General features: G+C 35.6%; 1 protein-coding gene across 2 annotated transcripts in view; it reads right to left on the minus strand.

Moving 5' to 3' along the window:
• Window positions 1-23,064, minus strand: part of LOC150085539 (inositol polyphosphate-4-phosphatase type I A) — a 557,621-nt gene that overhangs the window by 74,701 nt on the left and 459,856 nt on the right. For both annotated transcript variants that reach the window (XM_090373328.1, XM_090373327.1), the window contains exon 19: window positions 7,777-7,917. In XM_090373328.1, coding sequence (XP_090229454.1) covers window positions 7,777-7,917 — 141 coding nt within the window. The remainder of the gene's footprint in view (window positions 1-7,776; window positions 7,918-23,064) is intronic.

Consider the following 23,064-nt stretch of genomic DNA (forward strand, 5'->3'; position numbering starts at 1 on the left):
CACTTGCAAGTTTCGAAATTACTGAGTGAAAGTGGGCAGGGCAGTTAGCATTAGCATATGATGTAAGAAAGCAAGCTGATGCAACATCACCCAAAAAAAAACCAAAAAAAAACCTGACTCTCATTTCACCCCTCCGTTTGTTCGAAATACCTGTCCAGCTGAGCCTTAAATTTATTTAGGCAATCAACTTCCACAACAAGGGATGGAAGTCTGTTCCACTAGCAGGTGGTTCCAACCACCTGCTGGCTAAAGGCAAATTTCCGGACATCAATCCTACATCTGTCTTTCCTCAACTTGAATTTATGCCCTCTCAGGTGATTATTCTGAGCAAGATGAAGCATCTTGGGTGCAACATCACCCAAAAAAAACCAAAAAAAAAACCTGACTCTCATTTCACCCCTCCGTTTGTTCGAAATACCTGTCCAGCTGAGCCTTAAATTTATTTAGGCTATCAACTTCCACAACAAGGGATGGAAGTCTGTTCCACTAGCAGGTGGTTCCAACCACCTGCTGGCTAAAGGCAAATTTCCGGACATCAATCCTACATCTGTCTTTCCTCAACTTGAATTTATGCCCTCTCAGGTGATTATTCTGAGCAAGAGGAAGAAACCCATCAGTATTGAGCATGCTCAAACCATTCAAGGCTTTATACACCTCTATCAGATCACCTCGCCAGTGCCTAGTCTCCAGACACTGTAATTTGCAGTGTCTGGAGACTAGGCCTTTCTTCGTAAGAGCAACCCTTTTCCATTCACTAATCTTGTTGCCCTTCTCTGTACTCGTTCCAGCAGCTGTATATCCTCCTTGAAATGAGGCCTCAAGGTGTGGCCTGACCATTGCCTTATGCAAGGGAATAATCACCTCCTTATCCCTGCTATAAAAATTCCTGTATATAATTAACAAGACACCATGAGCTACTCTTGCAGCCCATCTGCACTGTCAGAAAACTTCATATCTACCTGCACAATTACCCCCAGGTCATTTTCATTCTCTACCCACTGTCACAGTGTAGTACCACAGAGTTGATACATTGCTCTGGGGTTACTGTTTCCCATATGTAGTACATTACATTTGTCAATGTTAAACTTAATTTGCCACCTCTCAGCCCATCTGCTCAACCTTTCCTGTTTATACTCTGGCAGGACAACAAATCAGTAGAGTTTACAATAAATCGTCAATAAAAATACTTACCGTATTTAGTAGTCATGGGCTTGAACCTCGGTCCACTCAAGGAACGCGTGCTATGCACTCTGGCTCCTGACCACTGGGTTATGTCAGGCCTGCTCAACCTTTCCAGATCTTGTTGCAGCAGCATACTGTCAGTAGTGTCCTTAACAACCCTGCGAACCTTTGTATCTTCTGCTAACTTGGACATTAAGCTTGATATACCATCATCAATATCATTTATAAATACAGAAAACAACAATGGACCCAACACTGAACCCTGAGGGACTCCACTAATAACATTAGTCCACAATGAGCAGTGTTCATTGATTACCACTCTCTGTCTTCTCCCCCTCAACCATCCCTTTATCCATAGCAACAATTTGCTTCCAATGCCACACTGTTCCAATTTGTGCAGCAGTCTTCCATGTGCAACAGTATCAAAAGCCTTTCTAAGATCCAAATATATAATATCAGAGTTATTTCCTGCATCCAGTTCTTTTGTGACTGCATCATAGTATCCAATCAAATTGGTCAGGCAAGACTTTCCCTTAACAAAACCATGCTGTGTCCGAGCTATAACTGAAGTCTTGTCTAGATGATCCTGCAGTGCTTCTTTAACCAGTGCCTCCATTAATTTTCCTGGAACAGAAGTTAAACTCACAGGTCTATAATTACTTGTGTCAGCCTTTGATCCTCCTTTGTGAATTGGGGTCACATTTGCACATCTCCAGTCTATGGGTGCCTCCCCTGAGTCCAAAGAAGCTCTCATAATTATGGCTAAGGGTTTGCTTACTTCCTTTGCTGCCTCCATTAATATAACTGGATAGATCCCATCCACCCCGGTTGCCTTTTTTTATGTTTATCCTCCACAATTTCTCCTCCACTTTCCTCTCAGTTATTACAAAATCATCTAGCTCACTGCCAGAGTTTACTTCACCTCTGGCATTCCCCTTCCTGAATAACTCCTCATGTGTGAATGTCGATGCAAAATACTCGTTTAGTTTGTTTGCCACCTGAGCAGAATCATCAACAGTTGAACCATCAATATCCAGTGGACCAATCTGATTCATCCCTTTCCTTCTAGAGTTTACATAGGTAAAGAACTCTTTTCTGTTTTTCTTTGCATCCTTTGCCAAGGATTTCTCATAATCTGCCTTTGTCTGCCTAATCTCCTTTGTGACTTGGTTACAGACCAGCTTATATCTATCATAGGCTTCCATGTCACCCATTAATTTATATGTGTCCCATGCATTTTTATTCTCTGCCATATGTCTCATTAGTTCATCTGACATCCATTTAGACATAAACCTTGAACAATATTTCTTAGTTGGTATGTAAAGCCTAGTAGCTTCCAAGATAAATTCTTTGAATGCTTCCCATTTTGAATTTGCTGTTGGTAACATCATCAGTTGGTCCCACTGTATAGAATTAGAATACTGCTCAGACCATCATAGTCGCCTTTACGAAAGCAAAAACCCTTCCCTTTACTCCTGATGGTAGTTACCTCTTTGAGTAAATCCCACTTCAGCACACTGTAATCACTGTCACCTATAGGCCTAATGACTCATCTGAGTCATTAGGCCTATAGCACACTCCTACTCTCGATTTTGATCTCCCAATGCTTATGTCACACCAAACTGACTCGACACTGCACTGTCCTGCGATGTTGACTGGCTTCACTTCCTTGGATTTTATGTGTTTCTTAACTAATAGCATAACCCCTCCTCCCTTCCTATCCTGTCTATCCTTTCTGTATACATTGTGCTCCCCAAATTCCAGTTCTGCATTCCTTATATCTGTGTGACACCACGTCTCTGATATCCCAACAATATCTGCCTTTGATGTTTTGAGCAATACCTCAAATTCATCAAATTTATTTACCAAACTCCTAGCATTGGTGTACATGCAAGTATACATGCACCTGTTCCTATTCTTAGCTACCCTAATACAACCCATGTGTTTACTTGTACTGCAATGACTCCCAGCAGTCTCTGAAATATCGTACATCATGTTTTCCAGGCTGCAGCTCATTCCAATACAAGCAGTGCAAGAATCACTTTCACCTCTGCCAGTGGCTACTGTTAATCTATTAGTCCTTTATCCTCCCCAAGCTAGCAGTTTTCCAACCCACCTAACACTGCCTCGATAACATCAGCAAATATTCTTGCACCCTTTCTATTTAAGTGTATCCCATCCCTGTTGAAACAGTCTCTCCTGTTAACAAGTACAGAGCAGACTGCAAAAAATTCTACCCCTTTAGCCTTGCACAATCTTTCCAGGGCCGAATTGATCAACAAGGCTCTCATCATATACTCCCTCCTATCGTGTCTGGGCAGAATTGCAGACACTTTCAAATTCAACTCTAATTAACGGCTTTTGTTCAACAGTGACCTGTACTTGTTAAGTAATTCTGCCGGTCTCCTACTCTTAATATCATTAGTGCCAACGTTTACAACTATATCACCTTTTGTGCCCTTAAAAGATGATATTCGCTCTACAACGTCATCAACCTTTGCCCCTGGCAGACATACCCTGGTCCTGTTCCACCTATCCTTTTTACAAAGCATGTTCCCTGTTTCCCTGACAATAGAGTCACCAACAACTACTAGTTCCTTCGGGACCAGCGCATTCTGCCTTGGGGGTTGCCTCTGTGTCACGTGATGCCCAAGTGCAAGCTCTGGCGTTGATGTGGGCAGCTGAGTGCTTGATGTTCTTTGATATGCATTGACTGTTTAATTTCATGCTGGTAATCCTCAAGATTCTTAATATCATGCTTGTAGTATTCAAGTCTCTTTTCCAGTCCAACTATTTTATTTTAAGATGCCCATTGTACATGTCAACTTTTAACATAACACCATGCCATCCAGATAAACTATTTATCCTGAAAAAAGGTACTCTCCTATGTTCATGTGTAATGCACTCACTAAAGGATGCCAAGTTCATATTATTAAGTACCTCTTGACAGTCTTGGGAAATATTCCTGTCATAGTCTCTATATTCTCCTCATACAGAAACCTGAACCAACTTGAGAGTAATCTCCCTTCCCATTACCTCATGGCACGGATACTAGCAAACATACAGATACACCAGAATGTAAGTGGATTGTCTGTACCACAATTTTACATTGGTGTTTGCTTTTACGTATCAGATGCCAATCTTGTTGCCAATTACGGTGAATCCTAAGTAATTCCTGATCACTCATTTGATTGTCATCTGTTGGATTATTTTTCTTCCTGAATCCTGTCTTGGTTTGAGTGGTCTACTTATTGAAAGTGTTTCTGTTTTAACTGTATTATCCTCATCTCCTCAGTCACTCTGCACTGGTTTATGGTGATCTATTAATCGAATATACTTGTGTTATAGTGAAACTTCCTTCTCCCTCATAATTGACTTAAGGTTTTCTTCTCATTTTAACCTGTTCCAGTGTTATACTTCTTGAAGGAGGACTGTTAATACTTGATTCACAGATGTTCAGTGCTCTTTCTGATAGTACTGATTCCCACTGAAAACAATGTTCCCCTGAATTCTGACTGCAACCTTTGAATCATTACCTTGTTCCCTGCTAAGTTTAGTCTTCATTAATTTCTTTAGTTTCTCATTTAAGGGTGTTATCTCATCATTATATTCATGTTTTCTCAGCAATTTAAGTCATTTCTCAATTTAGATTTCAATCCTAAAGTACTTAATTTAATATCATCTGCCATCTTTGAATCCCCTAGTGATGTTGTTTCAATTAAGGCCTGTTGTTTCAATGTTAGATATGCAATCTCCATTGTAAAACACAATACTTAACACATCAAGTTTTACTGAGCGTTCCTTCCCTCCTGATTTCGGTGGAAAATTAGGAGGAAAGGAAACATTTATGAAGGCTGTATAAATATCTTTAAAAATTTATATAGCCTCCAGCTTAGAATATTCCAATTGCCAAAACTAAAACTTTAACATCTTCCAGTTCCCCAAAATTACTTGTAGTAATAATGGGGAACTGGAATACTGTGAATGAAATTTAGTATTTTGTGAATACTAACTTTCATTCACAGAAATGATCCTGAAAGAAATATATTTTTACACTCTGTAAAAATAGATAATTTTAATTATCTATTCCAAACCTCTTCCACAAGTGTCACTGCTAAATTTATTTTTACCAAACGATATTTTAATTTCCAAGTGGCTTTAATGATTACTGTTTTCATTTAGTATGGTTTCCTATAGAAGTTTACAAAATCAGATATTTCCTTTATATCCAAATCTTTGACAGCCTCCCACTTTCTCACTAACCAACCCTTCACCTATTCAATATACCCAGTTTATAATGGTTTTAAAAAATGACTTCAGATCTTAACTCCATAAACTTAAGGAAAACATGCAGAGTGAATAGAGGTTTTGCCTGCCTGTCTGCATTAAAAACTGGATTGTATGTGAAATATTAAAAATAGTATTAATTCCTCTTTCTACATCTAATATTTAAGATGGTGCCACACATCTGTCTTCATTTACCTTGATCAATATTTCAGTGGCTATCAAATCAATACAATACATTCCTTTAAAAATTTATATAGCCTCCAGCTTTATTCATGCATTAATACCAGAAAATAGTATTTAAATTAGTCTATCTTCTACACATCACTAAGGAAGCATTAAGGCCTTCACAGTTAAGAATATTTCAACTGCCAAAACTAAAAATTTGTTGTCCTGTTTTCTATATCAATACTAGACTGTTTTAAAATTGTCACATTCATTTAGAATTTATCTTACTTCAGTAATTCTCAGTATAATATAATTCACTAATTCATCTTATTACCACTAAAATTTTTAAAATAATAGGAAACTGCAAAATCTATTACCAAAATACTCGCAGGAAATACCTAATCCCTCTGAGACTGGCTAACTACAGTCTCATTTGAAGGCCTTTAAAAATTCTTCCAGCCTCCAATGGGATATGAATATTGACCTTTCCAAATGAGTGCTGAATAGTGAACTCACTACACTGTCATGGAGGATAAATGAACTGAACTGAATTGCATTACATATGAAATTAATCAAATTGAATTATATATGAAATTCTACTCATTTCAACAAAAAATTTTTCATTTAAGTATTTTTTCAAACTTTCTTATATAAACTTTCGGAAGTACTTTCTGAATATTCTTTTTGGACATATATAAAGATAAGTTTCATGAATGAGGTCAGCGAATGGGAATGAATTTTTAAAACTGATCAAGTACAAAATGAAAAGTAAAAGAAATACAGTAAACCCCCGCTATTCGCGGGGGTTACGTTCCTGAGAAATGTTGCGAATACCGAAAACTGAGTTATGGCTCCCATAGTAATAAAGGGGTTCCGTACCAAAGTATGAAATTTATAAGAAAAACTAGTCTAAAATGTTGTCTATGTATGTATTATATGTACCTTCATAATATGACTATGTACATAGACAGTACATAGTTAAATGCATGCATATGGCATCGAAATGAAAATAAGAAACAATTTAATATTAAATGTAATATTTATTAGAAATTTCAAACAAATCTTTCAAACCAGTGCCTTTGCTAGCAAAAAAACTTATCCCGCCAGTGCTATCACCAGTTTCGCTAAAGTGTTGATAAAGGAGTTTTGCCTTTTCACGAATGATGAGTGAACTTAACGGAATTTTATTTTGAGTTCGGTCTTCTATCCACAGATTTAAAGCTTTTTCCATTTTTTTAAATTTAACATCACGAGTTACAGAGCAAATTTTTGAAGCAATTAGCGCGTTTTCACAGACACTACGGCGGATTTTTTTCTTCCGATTTTTTGATTGATCGTACTGTTGACTCATTGATTTTATAATGTTTTGCCACTGAGACACTTTCACCATTAGAAATTTTATCTAATAACTCAATTTTATTCGCTAATGTCATCACCTTCTTTGATATTTTCACATTTCTCCTGTTATTTGCAGCCATATTTTTGTAGGGGTTAGAAAGAACTTGTCCACAATAAAGTCACTTTCTTCCGTTAACACACTCCAAAAAGTCTGTTTTACACCGCAAAACGGTAGATTTATCATTTTTGTAAGCATATCAATTTATAAATTGATAAATTTATTCAATTTATAAACGTATAAATTAAAAGCAAACGACGAAACTTTCCATGACAAGCGCATAACACATGCTGAACAAGGATTAGCGAGAAACATCCACGCTTGCAATTTTGTCACCCCCTCCCCCCGCCCACTGAGCACTGTTTTGACCGGGAAAGATAATTTTAGCCACGCCCATGTTTTTTTATGGCGGAAAATATTCATGGCGCTTTAAAATTCACATTTTTTTATGTTTATATTAAATCGGCGATCGCGAATACGCGAAACCGCAAATACAGATACCACGAATAGCGGGGGTTTACTGTACTGAGGAAATTTTTATTGTAAACATTGTTTTACAGTGACATATTCTAAAAAATAAATGTGATAAAATGTGATTGGTTTCATGGAACCTGGGATAAATTTTCAGATTCACCAAAATTCAATATCCTCCCCCCCAATTTTTTTTTCAGTCCTTTTTACTATTGATTATATGTTAATAAGTTATCATTCAAATTACATTATATATACATACACACATTACATACTTCTCAGCCAAAGTTGCCTGCTCATTAATGCCAACATTAAAAAACACAGAAGTGATTGTAAAAGAGCAGCCATCAGCACATTCCTTGGGCAGCAGAGATATTAATGACTTTGGTATGGGTATTATAACAGAGAGAAACAACCTAAAAATAATTGAAATATTAAAATTTTGAGAACAGTTTAAATCTAATTCAAACTTGAAATAACAAAACTAAAAATCTGAATTACATATTTGTATAAAGTTTAAGGATAATATTAAAATACTGCACAAGTATCAAAAAAGTCCTGCTATACTCAGCATTTTTGCTAACTTTAGTTTTTAAGTACTTTATAGACAATATTTAGTAAAAAGTGCATAATTTTTAATACTTATTCTAATGCATCCTTAAGGATGCTTTTAAATGAGCCACTCTCTTCATGGGTAAATGAAAGGTTCTGTAACATAATGCTAAAAATAGACAGTTTTATCATCATGGTGTGATTGGATGGATAATTCACTTTCTCTTGTGACCTAGCCCAGTTTTTATGATTATTTTGAATGTTTTTCACTTTTTAATATTGAAAATTAATTCCAAGATATAATGTAAATGGGCAAATGAATAAACCAATCAAATATTCTATTAACCAAATAAGTGCATTTTGCATATATAAATTCCTTTACTGCCTGCAACTGAAAAAAAAAAAAAAAAAGGGAAAAAAGGAAATACCATGATATAGATATTTCTAGAGAGATTAAAAATATAAAAATTACATATCAAAGCCTCCATAGGTGCATCAAAGTCTAAAAAGTTAAGTAAGAAAATAACACTAGTAATTAATATGCATGATTAAGAAATTCATAAACTAGCACTGATGTCACTTCATATAGACTTTGTTTAAATTTGGAAAAAAATGAACCTGGCAAGCTTTATCATTGAAGTGCTAATGTCAGAGGGTTAATAATTCATTTACACTGAAGAGGTTGAATACGCAGTTTGCCACACAAATGATATGTAGAAAAGAGAGAAGTTCCCTTAAGCTAAATGTTAAACATTTAACAATGAATAATTCTGTTGACAAAATTGAATGCATAGTTATTTTTGTAGCAGATTGACTGATTGATTGATTTGTGGTTTTATGGTCCAACAAAATATGGGATCATAATGCAGCAAGTCTACCTCTGTAATAGAACACCAGATAACTGACATGTAAGTCATGACAAGTAACATAAAAATAAAAAATTTCTACGTTACTGACTTGTCCATTACCGAAAGTAATGTCATATTTTAACATCCAGAGTGCATGAAGTAGCATCCACCTTATTTAGACACAGTGTTGGCAAGTGAATCCACTGTGAGGTTAAGAAAAGAGCAAGACTTATCTAAATAAAATTTAACTATTTATTTTTTGCTTATAGTGAAAGCTAAATAAGTTAAAAAAATCACTACAAGTCCAGAATGAAACAGATATTACACAAAAATTAGCATGACAGGATACTATTGAGATGACAGATTTACATCAACTACAGAGGATTAAGACATGTAAAAGACAGACATTACTGGCACATGAAAGTAAAATCAATAATGAAAACAACAGGGAAACACTGTTTTGGGGATGACCAGCACACATATAAGCCGTGTATGTGTGCTGGTCATTCATACATACATACATATAAGCCAAAAATCAAGCCAGAATCATCAAATGTTAAGGATATATAATATGCTTCCAAAGAAGATTAGCAATGCCATAAACTGGGTGTAATAAATCCAACAGGGCCAAAAATCAAGACAGAATCAAATGCTAAGGATATATCCAGAAAAATAACCATTTTTATTGTGACGGCCTGTGACGTCACAATAAAAATTTGCTGTGACAGCCCTGTTTTGTGTTTCCTGAAATATAGCACTGCCTTGTTAGAATTTATTTTTATATAAACAAAACTAGTTTATGGTAGCTACAACATAAATACACCGTGAAAAAATCATTAGAGTCAGATGGATTTATTAAGCTGGGTGCAAAAAAAAAACTTTTGTTACACTTATGATCTATTTTGTGGCATTTTTAGTAGAGCTGTCTTTTGGAAATTGACTTTTTTTAAAAATCAATTGAAAGTTGGCTTATATTAAACCTCATCTAGCAGTGCTATGGTGACAAAACGTAAATGCAGAGAATTAAGCCTGGAAATAAAATTGAAAATTATACAAGAGGATAATAGGATGAAACAAAGTAAAACAGACATTACAAATGAAAACAACGTACCTTTACCTACTTTAGCTACAATACTAAAAAGCTGAAAAAACACTTGAAGTGCATGACACTGGAGCAGTGATAAAAAACAAGAAATTAATTAAAACATTTCTTGACTGAGTGTCTAAGAGTGTGAAAGAGGTTGTTTATACATGAGTATGGGATATGAATATGAGATATTCATATCCCATACCCATGCATTCACAATATGAGATAGACGCCTCCGTAGCCAGGTGGGAAGGAGCAGCAGTGTGTAGCACACGCTTCTTGATTAGACCGGGGTTCGAGCCCGTCACCACCAAATACGGAAAGGTCAGGGAATGACCATCGCATATCCCGGAGCAATATGGCCTTAGTTGCTAATGCTCCTAAAAACCAAACAACAAACAAACAAACAAACAATATGAGATATGAATAAATGATGCATTCATACTACATGGGTAGTATAAATGATGGAAGTGCCATCCTGCCTATGCATAAACAATCTCTTTCAAGAAATGAATTCATGGTGCAAAACACAAGGAGCTTGAAACAAAACTTTTCCAGTAGCACCAACAGATGCATGCATCAAATTTGTCAATACCAGGTCTAATTTTGCAAGAAAAGGCTAATTATCTAGTTTAGAAACATGGAATTAGCAACTTCCAATGCAGCAATGAAAAACCTCCAAATATTTAAGGATAAAAATAACTTGGTTTTGCAAAATGTTTGCAATGAGTCCAGATCAGCTGGCAAGGAAAAGGCTACAGACAGACTGGTTATGTTCTGTAAGGTCCATTCTTGAAAAATATGAGGAAAAAGATATTTTTAATCTTGATGAGACAGGTTTATTTTATAATTTGCTATATGATGAGTCTTGTATTGATTGAAAATTAAACAAAAAATGAATCGCTGTTCTGTTATGCTGCAATGCAGAAGGCAGTACAAAACTATGCCTGCTTGTGATCGGAAAATTTTCCAAGCCAAGATGTTTCAAAGAAGTTAACCAACTTCCATGCGATTATAAGAAAAATAGAAGTGGTCAAAATTTTACACCTTGACTATCGAAAGTAGTAAAAAGAATAGTGTAAGAAAAAAAAGGAACAATGATAATTCTGGATCAATTGCACTGCACATTCTGCTGGGACTCTTAAGTTGATGGATATATGGCTGCTGTGTTTGCTTCCCAATACTACCAGTTTCATGCAGCTACTGGATTAAGGCATTTTTATAACTTCAAGAGAGCATATAGAGCCTACTTGATAAGGTACTTGGTCCGAAATATATGAGAAGGAAACAAGTGGCCAAAGTGGCCACTTGTTTCCTTCTCATATATTTTGGACCAAGTACCTTATCAAGTAGGCTCTATATGATCTTGTTGCTCAGGAAAGTATTACAGCAAGTGTATATTATTGCTCAGGAAAGTATTACAGCAAGTGTAATAATCAACTTCTTCAGAAAGAGTGGCTTTGGAAAGAGTATTATTGAAAAACACGGCCATCAAACAAATGTGATAGTAATGATGAGGAATGGGGAAATTTGAAGGAGCATATGGATATTGTTGGTGAATTTGAGAAGTCTGCTAAAGTGGATGAAGAAGTTGCTATCTCAGCAATGCCAGCCCTGGAAAAACTGCTGAGAATCAAGCAAAATGAAGTTTTCATTACCAGCAATGAAAGTGAAGCAGCACACATGCTGCCCTCTAAAAAGGATGCCTAAAATGCATTGAACATAATAGAGACTGTGCTGGTCTAATATTAATAACAAAACAATATCAAATTGCATTTGATAATGTCTGTGCTGTAGATAAGAATGCATATAAGACAAGAACTGTGCAAACAAAATAGGAGAGGTGCCTCCGTAGTCAGGTGGGCAGGAGCAGCAGTGCGTAGCACACGCTTCTTGATTAGACTGGGGTTCGAGCCCATGCCCACCAAATACGGAGGATGCGGAAAGGTCAGGGAATGACCACCACATATCCCCGGAGCAATATGGCCTTAGTTGCTAATGCTCCTAAAAAAAACCCAAATAACAAACAAACAAAATAGGATTCACTCTAAGTCAGATTAATTTATTAAAAAGTTGATTTGCATGTCTCCTTTTATATTAAGATTATAATTCTTCTTTTACTAGTTTTTCATACTAATTACATATACACCCTACTTTTGTTTTCAATTATGTCACTTTTCCCTTAGTTTTTCTTACAATAAAAGAAAATCTAACAAAAATATCTATTATTCTTATTATTGTTAGACAAGACTTTTCTTATTTTTATTAATATAATTTATTTTATTATTCTATATTTTTTTGTTTCTTAGATGTATGTACAAAAAAAAACAAGAGCATAATTTAATTTTGACACTTTGGTGGACCTTTACCACAAACCTTGTTATTACAAAACATGAAAATGTATGTTCCTTGAACTTTGTACTAATGAGATTCTACTGTAAAAACAAGCAATTTTTGCCATGTACTTCTGAATTCCATTCCAAACTGTGGTGAGACATCCTTAAGCAAACTAATGCTAGACTTCAACAGGTTTTCAGAAATAACAACTGAAGCCAATCTCAAAAACTATTGAATAACACAAACAAACCACCAAGGGTATTTGTAAACGCTGCAAAGTTCTGATAACAAAATGAATCCTATCCTCTGGATAAAGTCACAGATCATATCACAGATATAAGCAGTGCAAAATTGGAATTTGGGGAGAACAATATTTACAGGAAGGATAGACAGGGTAGGAAAGGAGGAGGGGTTATGCTGTTAGTTAAGAAACACATAAAATCTAAGGAAGTTCATCCAGTTAACGTAGATGGACAGTGCAATGTTGAGTCAGTTTGGTGTGACATAAACACCGGGAAATGGGAAATGAAGAGTAGGAGTGTGTTACAGGCCTAATGACTCTGATGAGTACAATAAACAATTGTGCAGAGAAATAGAGTGGACCAGTAAATCAGAATGTCTTGTAATGGGGGATTTTAACTTTCCAGATATTGACTGAAACTTGTGGGTTGGTCACTCCCATGCTAATAAGGCTTTTGTGGATTTATTTAAGATTGTTTTCTACAGGAACATGTTCGAGGGGCAACCAGAGGGAGTAATATCAGCAGTGATGATTCATGCATTAGGAATTTGCAGATAAAGGAACCACTAGGTGACAGTGATCGCAGTCTACAGATGTGAGATTTACTTTTTTTGGCTGATGCGGTATAAGCTTGCTTTCTTGCATCATATGCCTCTATTAATGCTAATATATATATATATATCAGGGCCAAACCAGACAGGGGAATTCATTTCACTCTTCTTCAAACCTTTAAAGCCTCAGGGCTTTTCCACTTGACAATGAGGTATGCAGTTATCCACAAACAGCAACATTTTTCTATTCCCCCCCGCAGCTCATCTTGTAATTTCTGATCCATTCTTTGTACATTTTTGATCACAATCAAACCTTTTGGTTTGCTTGAGACAAACCAAAACTGCTGCAACATCTTCAAACACCTTTAAAACATTGGGGCTTCTAGGCTTTCCCAATAATCACGAGAGGGAGCTTCAGTGTGCCAGACAGATTTGCTACTAGAAGGATAATAATTAGTTTTTTTTCCTCTTATTTTTTTCTGCCAGTATACTTCTCACCTTTAAATGTAAGCATTTGATTTGATGTCTAGTTTTACCAGCATTAAACATGTCGTTCTGTCTTATACCAACTAAACATTTTTTTAACAATTCTCTTCCAATGCTTCATAACTTCAGTGTTGATGGCTGCACTTTTGCTATACACTTTTTGAAAGACCTCCCATGATAAGTCTTAAATTTCTGCAATCATCCATCATACAAGATGAAATACTTCAATATTCATAAGATGAGCATATTATTTAGCCTTAGTTTTTAAGATTTCTCTCTACCAAAATGTTTTTAAGCACACATCTTCATTAGCCATTCCAAGAGTACAGTTTCAAGATCTAGATACTTTGCCTTTCAAGCTGTTATCCTACCTGGTGCAGAAGATTTCTCTAAGTTTTCAATCTTTTTTTGAAATTTTTAAGAATGGTGAACAGTGTATTCTTGGGAATGCCAAACTGTTTAGTGATATCAGTTGTAGAATGCATATCATTAACTACAGCTTGTAAAATCATAATTTTGTCTGCGATTGGTAAAGCTACCCACTTCGTAGAAACCATACTAATAAACCAACAGTTTCCAGATACTCTATAATGATATGAAACAAACTTCTTGTCAAAATTAATTTCATTATGCCATGGGAAATTGCCAGTGAATGATTTCTCATGAACAGCCAGCATACATGTCATTAGCTTCAATACTCTTTCATTTTGAAATGTGAATATTGCATTAAAAAAGGAAAAAACAAGATAAGAGTGGTGGAAATTTTTGTAGAGAATTCATTTGTCTTTTAAGGTAATTATAAAAAATATATATAAAATAGCATTAGATTCAAGGAAAAGCAGCCAGAACCTACCCCATGGTTGTTATAACATGCTGGGATATTAAAAAGAGTTGTTATAAAGAGCTTCAACTGTATACCTTTCTATTAATATGTTTTATTTATTTCTCTCTTCTTCTTCCCATTGATCAAATCATTAAACTAATATTCATTATGGTTGTTGGGTTTCTCTGATTATCAGTAGTCCATGAAAATTAATTCTTTCTTGCTTTCTTTTCTCTCTCTTTTTTGTATATATATATTTATACTACACACACACACACACACACACACACACACACACACACACACACACACACACACACACACACACACACACACACACACACACAATACAGTTGAACTTGTTTATAATGAGTTCCACTAGGACCGCAAAATGTGCTCGCTGTATCTGAGAACTCATTGTACCAGGGTTAGGTGACAAGGAACAATAGAAGTGTAGGAACTAGAGACAAATGTAAATTGCAAACTGTAAAAGATTAACATATATATGGAAATTATTTGTGACTCTAAAAAGGGCCGATTGTTTCGAAAAGTGATTATCCAATTTTCAGGAATGAATGTAGGGTCATTTGACTGGTCTTCTTCTGCTTTTGTCTCAACTTTATTCTGATCAGACTTAAGGCACTGAACACCTCTGCATCAGTATTGTCTGTAGCTTCGAAAAAACACTGAAGGTTCTCTACACTGTCAACAGCTGCTCCATATGATGGAGGCTGAATGGAGTTTTCTTCATCTACTTCTTCACCTGCTACTCGGATAGTTTCTACAATGTCTTCTGTTGTAAGAGCTCCCTACAACAGAAGAGCTGGACTCCTTTTCTGCAACCACTCAGATAATGGAATGTGATCTTCCTCACCAGTAACATTATCTTGCTTTGACTGAAATCCACCCTTCTTGAAAGAGTTTTGAATGCAACTTTGTGAAACACATTCCCACGCATTGCTCATAGAGCGTATGGCATCAAGAACCGAGATTTTCATTTCAGTTCTCTTGTATATTTTTTCAATGAGCAAAAGGACCAAGTTGTGATGAACATGAACTTTGAAACTTCTGATCACACCTTGATCCATTGGTTGTAGCACTGCTGTAGTGTTTGTTGGCAAAAAAAACGAGCATTATGTGACTTAGATTGTTGACTTTCTGTGGAAATGCAGGACAGTTATCTACAACAAGAATAATTTTGCATTTTTCTGTACGAAGATCTTTGTCCCACTTTTTGATGTAATCCATGAAAATATCTGAAGTCTAAGCCACTGGAAGTTGCTTCCCATTCTTGAAGCATCTTGGTTTAGGAGACTTTCCAATCACTAGAAGCCTTCTTCTATCTGTCCCAGACATATTCACACAGATAGCTACTGTAAGTCTATTCTTCAACAACTTTCATCCAATGCATTTTCCGCCCTGGTTTTTTTTTTTTTTTTTTTTTTGATTTGGTAGTTGTTGGCGCATCGGCTTCTGTGGCCATATTGCACCTCCCAAGGTTTTTGCAGTACTTTGATCCAAGCCCGAGGCGGGAATCGAACCCACGACCCTTTGGGTTGCCAGGCAGGTACTTTACCCACTCGGCTAGCCCGGTCGGCTTCCGCCCTGGAATTCCAGCTTCATCCATATTGTAATTGTCATTGTAGCCATGAGAATGAAGCGGCCACACATATCGGTCATCAACTTAGACGTTATCTCCATGTCCACTGCAGAAGCTTCTCCATTGATTTTGCCACAGCAAATTTTATGCCGATTCTTAAAATAATCAAGCCACCCATTTGAGCAACAAAATCCTGCACACTTGAAAAGCTGTGCAAATTCTTCTGCTTTAGCCTTTAAGATTGGTCCACTTATGGGTAAATCGGCATTTCTTTGTGCAGTGAACCATTTTGATCGATGACATCTTTGTCGCATTTCTTGAGTCTCTTCATATTTGTTACGTTGTCATCACAAGCCTTCAACACTGTGTCACTATTTTTCCACAGTGTTGAAAGAGTAGACAAAGAAAGTCCGTACTTCTTGCATATCTCTATGTTCTTCTGACCAGTCTGCAGTTCTTCAATAATTTCAACTTTTTCCTTCACCAATAATGCTTTCCTCTTCGACATTTTTGGGCTCCAAGATCGAAACCAAGTTTCTCTTACTGTCCTTTAGAAGTGAGAATAGAGTTCGTCCTTAAAAGGACAGTTTATAAAACTTTCTGCGAAATCCACTATCTGAAACGATCAGCATCAAAGCAGCGAATGCATATAAGCTTTCTGGAGGTCTGCTTTTATCTATTCAGCAGTGCCAGTGATTGGTCATTGGAAAAGGAGTGGGGTGTGTTTTACAGCTGGCTGACTGGTTTGCTGATGACCAATAGCTAGCTGCGGCAGAGTAGGTAAAAGCAGACCTCTAGAGAACTTAGAAGCAGTCGCTGCTTTGACCTTGATCGTTCTAGACAGCGGATTTCACAGGCAATTTTATAAAATTTCTTTTGAAGGACAAGTAGGAACTTTCTTCTCATTTGTAATTGTCATTGTATCCATGGCACTGACATGTCCCCATTGTCTCAAAGGGCATGTGTATGCGTGTTGCGACAATGCTGACCTGTATTTTGAGCAGATGATTCTTAGCAGGGCTGTCCTGTCATTTTCCATCGCCTTCAGAGGTTTTCCTGGGTTGTTTCTTGATGGTTTCAGCATCAGTCACTTCCATTTGCAGATCACATTATCAGTCACTAACTTAGGAACCTTCAGTGCCATTGAAATGTCATGCACAGACTGATTGCTTATGTGGTACCCTATTATCCTTCGATGATGGAGGTCTGTTAAATCCATTGATCACCTTGCTTTCGTAACTGTACTACCTCCTCAAAGGCCTACTATGAGCAAATTTATAGTTTTGTCTGACACACACACAGTGCTTGGACAGGATGTGCCCAACTATCAGTGGAGGGGATGTCCAGATATATTAACAAAAGGGCAGTGTATGTAATATATATGTTACAAAATGTGAGTCCAGACTATCCTGTTTTTTTTAACATCACAGTAAGCTTTATCTTAAAATGTATCCTATGTCTATCAAAAGTAATTTTGACAAAATTTTATTGTGTTGCACTTTTCTAAGTATGCCATTCACCCTGCAACAAACTTACCATTGAAGTAAAAGGCACCAGACTAAAGAAACAAATGGCAAGGTTAACCTGAATGCTTAATGTACGTCAGATGCTGTATGAAATAGTAATAAATAAGAACAAACCATGGAAAATAGAATTTATTGCTACTCACTTCCAAAATGCCAGGTGAAAGTTTATTCCAACAATTAATTACTTTCCGAAGTCAAATTTCCACATATATATCCTGGATAAATTTAGATTGGAAAAGATTAGATTGGAAAAGGGTGCAACCATTCTTTTCCAATCTAAATTTATGTCCCTCATGTGTGTCATGTGGGAAACAGTAAGGATGCCATCAACATTCAGTTCACTCAACCCATTTAAAGCCATAAACACTTCAATCAGGTATCTGCATAGATGCCTAGTTTCCAGATGGTGTAATTTACAGAATTCCTCTTTTCTGGTAAGAGTACCCTTTTGTGCTTCTGACTAATCCTGTTGCTCATTTTAGGAATGATGTAGAACTGTTAGAGGATCTGTAGTCAAGATGTAGCCAATTCAAGGTGTAGTTTAACCACTGCCTTAATCAACAGGATAATGCTCAGCAATTTATAATAATCAGGATAATAATCAGCAATTTATCCTTGCTGATAAAATTCATGTTCACCGTTGATAGAACCCTGTGACTGTTCTAGCAGCTCGTCTGCACTGCTGAGAGAATTTCACATGAGACTATATAATTAACCCCCTAGGGTCTTTTTCATTCAAAAAGACCTTGGGCTACCCAAATGCAGTATTGTGTATTTATCAATGTTAAACTCAAATTATCATTTTTCAGCACATCTGCCTAATTTATCCAAGTCTTGTTATGGGCTAATGTTATCAGTGGGAACCCCACTGATAACATTAGCCCATGAAGAGCAGTGGCCATTAATAATCACTCTTTGTCTTCTACCACTTAACCATCCCTTTATTCATAGCAGTAACTTGCCCCAGTGTCATACTGCTGTACTCTGTACAGCAGATTTTCATGCGAAACGGTATCAAAAGCTTTGACACTTATCTAATCACAACAAATCCATGCTGTGATTACAGCATGGATTTGTTTGTAAAAATGACCTTGTGCTTTCTTTTATTGACCCCATTATTTTCTCTGGTACAGAAGTCAAACTTACAGGTCTATAATTATTCACTTTGCATCTTTGTTAACAAGAGACACAAGTGGAGGATACTGCCCATACTCCTACGATAACATGTGCTGTGGGTGGTGATCCTGCAGGTATTTAAGGTTGTACCATAGCAAGTTAAGTCTTACCGTTGATAAAGGAGGCAGTCGCCTCTGAAAGCTACGGTTGTTTTTATCACTTTTATTCTATATAGTGTAATCACTATTCTTTATATTTTATTATTTTACTGCTTTTATTGTACAATCAGCATATTTTATTTTATCATTTTAATTTGATCCAGTCTAATATTATTTCTATTTTAAAGTTTCAGTTATATGGTTGGTGTATTACATTGTAGTTATTACAAAAAACAAGAGAGACATTTGTACATCTCCAGTCTGTAAGGATGTTACCTAAAACCCAAGGATGCTCTCATTATTATGATTAAAAGTTTGCTCACCTCTTTTGCTATTTATTTTGCTCAACCAATTTATTAATCAAACAAACTACATTAAATCTTAAGAAATATGTTATTTAATCAGAAAATAATGACGTGTTTATGGAAACACTTAGCAGTAAACAGTAAAATCTGAATGTATAGGCAAAATAGCATAAATGCCTAGTGTTAAGAGATTTGTATAAGTGGTTTTCTCCCTTCTATTGTTTTGCATATTCTTCCATCAGTGTACTTGAACTAGTTTATGGATTTTAAAGTGAATCCAAAAGCAGAAAATTTTACTTAAGATAAACGCATCTAATTTTGTTCATCTTATATAAATTTTCTATATTTGTAGCTGCTTTGAGCTTTCACTGGTAATTCCATAAAATATAAACTCCCATTTCCCCCCCCCCCCCCCCAACAAACTCTGAAAATAGGAATATATGGCATTTTTTCTGACTAGGCGAGTTTTAGTGGTATACATAATTTTTGCTTACAGCTCCTTACAGCTTAAAAAAAAGCTATTAGGCAGCCAACCTTTATGAACTTGGAAGCTACATTTTATTTTTAACTTGTTAGGGAAATTTATCACCTCCTAATAATTTGGTCTCATCCATAGAAAAATTAATTTGTTTGCTTAAAAATTTATATTTTAATAAAATGTACTTTCAAATTTAATAAAATCTGCTTTCAAATTTTTACTTGTTAGTGATGCACCTCAGCTGAAAAATGCTCTCAGAAAGGTAGTATACCTACTGAGCAATGTATTTTGTGGGTATGTAAAGATTTGTTCGAACTGCCATTTTTGTTGCAATCTGGCTTGAGTTTAGAGTTAGATTTGATTTTTCTGGATATTCTGGAAGTCTGAACAGTCTGGTTCTGTAACAGACAATAAAAAATGCACTGTTGACAAAAAAAGTCTGTGAGGATGCCTAAAAATATTGCGCATGTAATTGACTCATAGTTTACTCAATCCTTCTAAGACTTTAAACACCTCAATTAGGTTACCATGCAGATTTCTGCTTAGTGACCTCATTTCCAAACACTAACTTACAGAGTTCAAATATCCCTTGATAGGAATACCCTTTGTGTTCTAAACCAAACTTTTTAATCTTTCTTTGTACTTATGCCAACAGGTTCGATTCTTATCTTTCTTAAAATGGAATTTCTAACCCTGTATGAAATATTCAAAATGTAACCTAACTATTGCTTTACATGTGAGGTGGTCAAACTATGGCTTATGGGTGATGAGTCCATAAGGCAAAAGGTTTCATTAGATCTGTGAAAAAATTCTGAAAATTACCACTACCCAAATCAGGTATAATAGACAAAAAATATCCAATGTGTGGATATTTTTTGGATATAAAATATCCAAAAATTTATATAGACCAACGTATGAATTACTATTCATACACTGGTCTATATAAATAATCTTATGTCAGGTTTTCATTAATTTTATATAAAACAGGGGGGGGGATATCATTCACGAATCACTTTTGTATCACTTTTGTACAACTTATTCGGTATCAAACCGAATAAGTTGGTCTCTTAAAAGAAGTTATAAAACGGTTTTAAAGTTTAAATTTTGTGTGAATTAATGGATATTTATTTGTTTTGTGGTTTTTAGGTTTTTGCAACAATTGTTTTTCAATTTTCATGGTGGCATGCAATGTTGGTTGGTTTTTTTTTGGGGTTGGTGGCCGCCGTCTTTCCGTACTCTTTCTGATTTGCTTGGCTTGATACGAGAATTGAAGGCAGGATGATTTTAATTAATAGCTATTTTAATTTGATTTGTTTATGACTATGCACGTGGGGTAGGTTCATATTATAATCATTTGCGATTGAGTGTTGAGAGAATCATAGTCCTACTAAAAAGGTATGAGGTTTCCTCTTATAATTTAAGAAAAAACAAAAAATGCATCAGTCAGCTTCAAGGCTATTCGGATATAAGCATGTGACAACTGTAAGTGTTTTCAGATATATACATGTGGCAAAACTATAAGCACGTTGAGATCATTTCTATAAGTTTAAATAATAGAAGTTTTTATTTTTATTGATACTCATAATTAAATATAAATTTAGTAAATATTTTCTTATTAAGCTTAAATTCTGCAGTTTGGTTAATATTTTTTAAACAACAAAATTAAGGGTATTTCATTCTGCAGTTCACCAGGAAGTCTTTTGGCCTGAAAATATATCAACGAAGAGGGAAGTTGACTTTGTGAGTGACGTGCATTTAACGAACAGTTGAGGATTAAATACTTTATAGATTTGGCAAGAAAAGAGCTTATGCTTGATTTTCAAAAAAACAGTACACTGTTAAACCAACCGTAATACAGCAGTCTCACAAAATCTGCAATGACAAGCACTACTGTTTACCTAATGGAATAATCACCTGTTTGTCACTACTGGTAAAGTTCCATATATCACTGACAGAGCCTTATTGTCTTGTCTGTTCTAGCAGCCTCTCTACACTGTTCAGAGAACTTCATATCAGATTGTACAGCCTAGGGGTGATAAATCCACAACACACATGCCTCCCAATGTAAAAAAATAATCTATAAAAATTATACAACCAATTTGAAAAATCAGAAATAAAGCTAAACATATACAATTTAAATTCCACTTTTATTGCCAGAAGTTATGATCCAGGATTCACTATGATGGGAACTTAGGGTTCATATTTGCTGCCTTTCAGTATTAATTCAGTGCAGGTAACTGAGGAGTAGCAAATTCCTCATGTCACTGATTCTGTAAGGATAAGCATCTATTCGTTAAATTACATTAAATTTATTTTATAAATGTAAAATTGGTTCACACCTGGGTGGTCATCTGCAGTATAATGGTGCTGCGTTTCAGACCTTGCACAATGGAGTATAACCAGGGTTACTAAAAGTACCACCATAATGAAGGTGCAAGCACAGGATTTGGTTGTTGTAGAACGACGGGACTTCATTGAAATTTGATCCACTTAACTTGCAAAAGGGACATGAATATCAGTTCAATCAGCATTTTAGACCCCCAAGGTAAGCAAGCCCTAATATTATACCTAGAAGAATGTTTGTTTGGTTTGAGTCTTATTGCCACATTAAAAACTTAGGCTATAATGCATTAAAACCAGATAATATAAAAGATAACAGTTGAAAAGAGATTTCAGAAACCTATGGAATTAAATCAGTATGCAAAATGTATATTAAAATAGGAAAAAATTGTATAAAAGGTATTATACCAATTGTATTTTATATAAGAGTAAATAGGTTTAACGATTTTAAATAACCAAAAATTGCTGATATATGGTCATTCTCAGAAAAATTATAAGACTGAGGGTACAGGGCTCAGTCATTGGATAAAAAGGTAAAAAACAGAAGATGAGGCTTGTAAATAAAGGATATTTAGATAAAATAGATAAGATTTGATAAAAGATATAATTAGATAAAATGGTATCACAATTTTCCCACAGGAAGTGGGGGGGGTCATTAGTCCTCATCAGGAATGCATAAGATTGCTATGTGAAGACTAGACCGCCAGAGTTTCATTACATTCTTAATCTAATACAACTTATTTGTAGTGTGTCCATGCCACAACTTTTGCCACTGGGAGAGTATTCTATTGTATATTACCTGCCTATAGTCTGTATGGGGGGGGATAACAAACTTACTTCTAATCTTAAAGTGGTTTAGAATCCATCATAAACAGATTTCAAATGAACATTCAGAAAGATAATATAACACCTGAATCCAGGTCAGGGTTCATTTGAAGATTATATCTAATCAACATTAAAGCCAGAAGAATATGTGACATGCCTCAGAAGATCATATGATATTGTGCCACTAAGTATACTTACAAGGTGAGCAACTTGCACCCTTTTGGAAGAGTGTCCTCCTGAGCAAACCAGATTTTAAAAGAAGTGAAAACTAAGCCATCATATTACACTTT

The sequence above is a fragment of the Mastigoproctus giganteus genome, chromosome 5, assembly GCF_048544385.1.
Source record: "Mastigoproctus giganteus isolate SK-2022 chromosome 5, ASM4854438v1, whole genome shotgun sequence".
Lineage (NCBI taxonomy): Eukaryota > Metazoa > Arthropoda > Arachnida > Uropygi > Thelyphonidae > Mastigoproctus > Mastigoproctus giganteus.